The 5,513-nt window shown below is 39.8% G+C and overlaps 1 protein-coding gene across 4 annotated transcripts; it reads left to right on the top strand.

Moving 5' to 3' along the window:
• The first annotated feature begins 154 nt into the window (after positions 1-154).
• Positions 155-5,369, top strand: LOC116844225 (PX domain-containing protein kinase-like protein). Of its 4 annotated transcripts, XM_032815457.1 has the most exons (9): positions 157-582; positions 961-1,149; positions 1,237-1,333; positions 1,651-2,075; positions 2,157-2,333; positions 2,601-3,011; positions 3,081-3,237; positions 3,314-3,358; positions 4,176-4,324. In XM_032815457.1, the coding sequence occupies exons 1-8, from the start codon at positions 481-483 to the stop codon at positions 3,328-3,330; spliced, it is 1,575 nt and encodes a 524-aa protein (XP_032671348.1). In that variant the 5' UTR covers positions 157-480; the 3' UTR covers positions 3,331-3,358; positions 4,176-4,324. The 4 variants fall into 4 exon arrangements, with proteins under 4 accessions (XP_032671347.1, XP_032671348.1, XP_032671346.1 ...); XM_032815456.1 differs by lacking the exon at positions 3,314-3,358 and having other exon boundaries at positions 155-582; positions 3,081-3,156; positions 4,176-5,369; XM_032815455.1 differs by lacking the exon at positions 3,314-3,358 and having other exon boundaries at positions 159-582; positions 4,176-5,369.
• Positions 5,370-5,513: the final 144 nt, after the last annotated feature.

The following is a 5,513-nucleotide window of genomic DNA, read 5'->3' as shown; positions in this document are numbered from 1 at the left end:
CAGAGAGAGAGAGAGAGAGAGAGAGAGAGAGAGAGAGAGAGAGAGAGAGAGAGAGAGGGAGACAGAGAGAGACAGAGCGTGCTTATTCATGACAGTTTGCAAGAAACACGGCCGGGTGTAATTCTGAGGAGCGCGATAACTTCCCTAGAAATCCACCTGTCCTTGCCGCGCGCGCACGCGAGGGCGGTGACGTCACAGCAGTGATAAGGTGAGTGTTGTCGACGGCGACTATAGCGTTCCGCCGCGCCGGAGATAGTGGTTGCCTTGCACGTTCGCTCCTCCTACGTGTGTCAGCGCACCGCTTCGGAGCCGCTGACACAGCTGACATTGAGAATTGCCCGCGATAAGTGGCCGTACCGCGCGTTCACCGATGTTGAAATGAAGCAGAAGCGCGTCATGTATGGCGACGCGCGTAAACGGTGTGAGAGACAGACGCAGTTCGCCCCGTACGGGCCCTGCCTACCCGCGGACTAATGATCAATGGCTTTATTCGAGAAGAGATACACGAATAAAGTGCTGTTAGATGATACGGAGCAACTGATCAGCGTCATCGAAAATGCAAGGACCATCGACGGACATACGGTACGTGCATCCTGTATTTTCGCTTTCCGCCCCTTCCCCTCACTCACTCTCTCACTCTCTCTCTCTCTTTCTCTGTCGCTCGCTCTCTAATTTGTTGTCTCTGTCTGTCTCATGCCTTCCTGTTTTATGCTGTCATCACCTTAACTTGTTTGTCCCGTGCAATTAAAGTATGCGTATGTCGAGATCGTCAGTCCCCAGTGAGACTGTGGTTATATTTCATTATAACGTATAGGCGTTCGCCTTGTGTACAGAAGGATACTGTTTGTTCAACAAACATCGGCTGCCATGTTGTATTTTTGAAGTTTGTTTTCACTTTTGCGCGGATCCTCTGTGGATGTGTTGATCACAAGTAATCGTGCCGTATTTTGTATTGTTCAGGAATACGTTATAAAAACGCAAAGAGGTCCACTTCCTGAAAGATCTTGGAGAGTGAGCAGACGTTACAATGACTTCGTTCAGCTCAATACAGCTTTATCTATATCTGGCTTCGACCTGCCACTACCACCAAAAAGAATTATTGGTAATATGGAACCAGACTTTATAGCTCAGCGACAAATAGCACTGCAGGTCTGTTATACAGAGTAGTCCTGTTTTCATGTGCAATATTTGTGCAACTGAGCAAAGTGAGCACAATCTTTTCCTTCTCTTTTTCAGAATTATCTAAACATAGTACTAATGAATCCTATACTAGCATCTTCACTTCCCATGAAAAAGTTTTTAGACCCTGAGAATTATACTGCACCGTTACATGGTAAGCTTATCAATTCATAAGCAAGAGAATTCAAGATGTGACATGCAACATAAATCGACAAACTGACATTGGCTGCGTTCAGTGAAGAAGGCTGCTTTGCAACTGTTGTCAAATTCATGTACCTAGTTGATGTATGCTCTTATGCTGAATCAGAACAAATGCTAATCAGATTCACAAATTTTACAACAGTTATAAAGTAGTCTTTTCTACTGAATGCATTTCTATTGGATTGGTTTTGATATAACTTTGGGAAACCACAAAGATAACTTCAAATTTCAAATAGCATGCAAACACTAACAAGAATTACTTTCTTCCAGAAATCGCACTGCAACAAGTGTCACTAGCGCTAAGGAGTGACGCGAATTACGAAGTATGTAAGCCCATCCCTGACATGGGATGGCGACTAAGGAAGCACTACTATACAGTGAAAAATCGGCAGAATCCGAAGCAGGAGCTTCTGCTAGCCTGGGTTGAATTCGGTCCTGATAAACATTTGCAAGACAAAGACATACAAGGGGTTTTTAAGACTCTGGGCTCTCTACGGCACACTTACATCGAACCGATGGTACACCAACATGTGACGGACAACGGGGCACTAATAATAAGGAATTTCTATCCGGCCGGCACGCTGCACGACATTTTGTGCGTCACCAAGCCTAAGCAACCGTTCATAAAGAAATATGGAAATCCAAAGCAAATCAAATCGTTGACCACGTCTGAAGTTGCAACATACGGTTATCAGGTCAATAATCGTCACTCGAGTGATCGTAGTAAAGCATGTGTCATTAGTTATTCTTTGTAGTAACAGTAATATCATTTACAGGTATTGGAGGCTCTAGGATACCTTCACGAGAAGGGACTACCTTACGGGCATTTACACACTGGCAATATACTTTTATCTCAGAGGTGCGCCAAATTATTGGATATAGAAAATGGGCTACTCGGCTTGCCAGCGTTTTACCGGCCTTACGTAGTGCAGAGGCGCAAACTACATGCCACGGTAGTATGATATTCAGGACATTATTACATAATGGAGTGCAACGTAACAATTCTCGATAGCGCAGTCAAATTTGAGAAAGATTGATTTTACAGTATTCGAAACGCTATATTCTTCTAGAACGTAAAATTTTGCATAAAGATCTTTCGTATTTCCTTTGCTTATTCTTTCATATTGAATTATCACTATTTCGATTGTATTATTACGGGTTAATTTGTACAAATGTGTTGTTTATAAAACTTAAGCAGTTGTAAACGTTTTTCACAACAGACTCAAGTTGATGTGTATTCATTCGGACACGTTTTGTACGAAATGGCGTTTGGACGGCCACTTTTGGAAGCTACATGCTCCGAGCTGCCGCATTGTGAAGCGAACCTGAAAAACCTGCTGGAGGTGATCCTGTCGCCAGAAGCTTTGAAGCAAGATTTGCCGACGGTGGCTCGATTATTGGAACATCCATTTTTCGAATCGGCAAGGCGCGTCGTGTTGGCCATCGGCGCCGTGGAGAAACCACACTTCAAATTGAGCAATCATCTGAAGGAAGCTCTGCAGGAAGCTGTAAATAAAGCCGAGCAACGATTACGCGATGAACAGAAAGTCGCCCGGCATCAGAAGAGGCTCGTTAAGGTTCAAGAGATGATGAGCTCCGAAGAGGAGATGAGGAAACGAAAGCATAAATTGGTGGGTGTATAGAAAAGTAAGGATTGTTGATAAACGTGAGAAATCGTAATGCGATTGCTACCCTTGCAGAAGAAGGAGCAGAAACTAGCACAAGAGCAACGTTCCGCGTCGCAGCTGGGCACTAACGGCACGAAACAAGTAAACGGTAAGAGTCCAGAACGTTCAGACAGCCCGACAAGTACTTCCACGGCTACCAGCGTTGGGACGTTGACTCCTCCATCGCTTCGTAAGTCACCACAATGCTCCGCACGTTGTTGCTATTGATGCTAATTGACATTTACGTTTCTACATCTCTTGATTAGCTGGGCACAAAAGTTGATGGCGCGTACTGAGGTCATTCCTTTCACGTAGGTCATTTCCGAACATTCAGATCTCTTAATGTCTATCAAATTTTCATAATTACCTTCATTCTTGCTTCATAAGAATTTTTCTCATCTTTGCTTTTATAGTGCTTCTACAAGTCGATGTGTGCAATGTGTTTTATCATTTCCTTTTGTAATGAGCGTTACTTAGCTTATCTTATATACATTAAGTCTTTTAATATTGTCTGTGATATATGATTGTCATATATTGTTACCCGTTATCTTTATCCAATTTCTTAAAGAGATTTTTAGACTATTTTTAGAATATTCTCTTAGACGATTTTTTCCTGAATTCCTTAGAACGATGATTGTCATATATTGTTACCCGTATCTTTATCCAATTTCTTAAAGAGATTTTTAGACTATTTTTAGAATATTCTCTTAGACGATTTTTTCCTGAATTCCTTAGAACGATGATTGTCATATATTGTTACCCGTATCTTTATCCAATTTCTTAAAGAGATTTTTAGACTATTTTTAGAATATTCTCTTAGACGATTTTTTCCTGAATTCCTTAGAACGATGATTGTCATATATTGTTACCCGTATCTTTATCCAATTTCTTAAAGAGATTTTTAGACTATTTTTAGAATATTCTCTTAGACGATTTTTTCCTGAATTCCTTAGAACGATGATTGTCATATATTGTTACCCGTATCTTTATCCAATTTCTTAAAGAGATTTTTAGACTATTTTTAGAATATTCTCTTAGACGATTTTTTCCTGAATTCCTTAGAACGACACGCGTATAGCACGCTGCGAAGTCGATTATATCATTTTGTTTTTTTTCTCCTCATTAAAGGTTCCGTGGAAATTCCGCAAGGAGATGCAGTTCCTGGCAAAGCCGTTCCACCACCTCCTACGCTGCCATCATCATCGTCTGAAGCATCCGGTGGTGCATCGAACAGTATATCAAAACCCGCGAATGAGCGCGCCGCTCTGCTCGGTAGCATCTGCAACTTCGACAAGACTAGGCTGCGAAGGATCGCAAATGGACATCGTTAGGGGTGCGTTAGACATAACAGATACGTAAAAAGAAGCCGCACTGCAAAGATAATGCTGGTGCAATAATTATACTACGAAAAAAAGTACTGCTAAATTAGAACAAACACGGTGTGTACCTGTAGATTATTACATTGGATTCTAAGGGATTGTGTATGGATGATAGCTTCGTCGTGCTTCTTGTGACTCCTCTAATGGTACCGAGTAACTTTTATTTCGATCGCGACACTTGTATTTTATGAACTTTTAAGATTTCGACATATTATTTATAGATGCTCGCGCTACGTAAATACGTGCGGTTTTGTAGCTTATAACGAATAAATTAAGAGTACAATATATCAAATTTGTGATATATATGTATATGTATATATATTGGTCCATTTTAGCGTCTGGCCTACGTTTATATGAGATATAATACAATGCTTGCTTCACTGTATTAGACCAGCCGTCCAGGAACGAGCCTAAACGAACGAAAACAACCAATCAAAAAATCGAAATGCTTTTGAAAATTTGCCACTTTACGAATCGTCCTATATTATATTCTTCCCATATATGGAACTATGTACACGTTTCCTAAGAAGATAGAGATTACCTAACTTATATAAAGATATACTGGATAATATATAATAATTAGGACTGTTCAATTATATATTATCTAGTTAAAATATTTGGAACGTACAGTAATATATGTTGGGAGCAATCTGCCACGTTTTTAGATTTATTTTAATTATTTACCATTATGAGACGAATTAAAGTCAAACGCGTGTACCATCTCGAGAAATCGCGTTTTTCTAGTCTAACACATATCCCGGTCTTGTACAACAATCAGTAGTACCGTAGAATTTTATAGATCTGATGATATACATTTGATTTAAATGCGAGTCAAGTTTCGCGATCGACTTAACTTATAACTTGTTAATTATTCATCGCGGGTAGCTCGTTTATTATTATCCTTTCGTGTATATATTGAACTTGTTTAAATACAAAAAGAAAATTAAAGAAAAAAGAGTGATACAACGGGGTGATAGTATGTATGCATATTAAGTGAATTTTCTCTCGTTATACCTATCTACTGTTCTGTCTATACAAAGTTTATGATATACATAATATATATATATATATATATATATATATATAT

This window comes from Odontomachus brunneus, unplaced genomic scaffold (assembly GCF_010583005.1).
Source record: "Odontomachus brunneus isolate Ranch 3 - 2012 unplaced genomic scaffold, Obru_v1 Obru_scaffold_040, whole genome shotgun sequence".
NCBI lineage: Eukaryota > Metazoa > Arthropoda > Insecta > Hymenoptera > Formicidae > Odontomachus > Odontomachus brunneus.
This window is presented reverse-complemented; position numbering and strand designations above follow the sequence as displayed.

Excerpts from the sequence above, each read along its gene's own strand:
- LOC116844225 (XM_032815455.1), top strand. The coding sequence starts at position 481 with ATGGCTTTATTCGAGAAGAGATACACGAATAAAGTGCTGTTAGATGAT. Across the intron at positions 583-960 it reads GGACCATCGACGGACATACG|GAATACGTTATAAAAACGCA; the intron begins GTACGTGCATCC and ends TGTATTGTTCAG. Across the intron at positions 2,076-2,156 it reads TTGCAACATACGGTTATCAG|GTATTGGAGGCTCTAGGATA; the intron begins GTCAATAATCGT and ends TATCATTTACAG.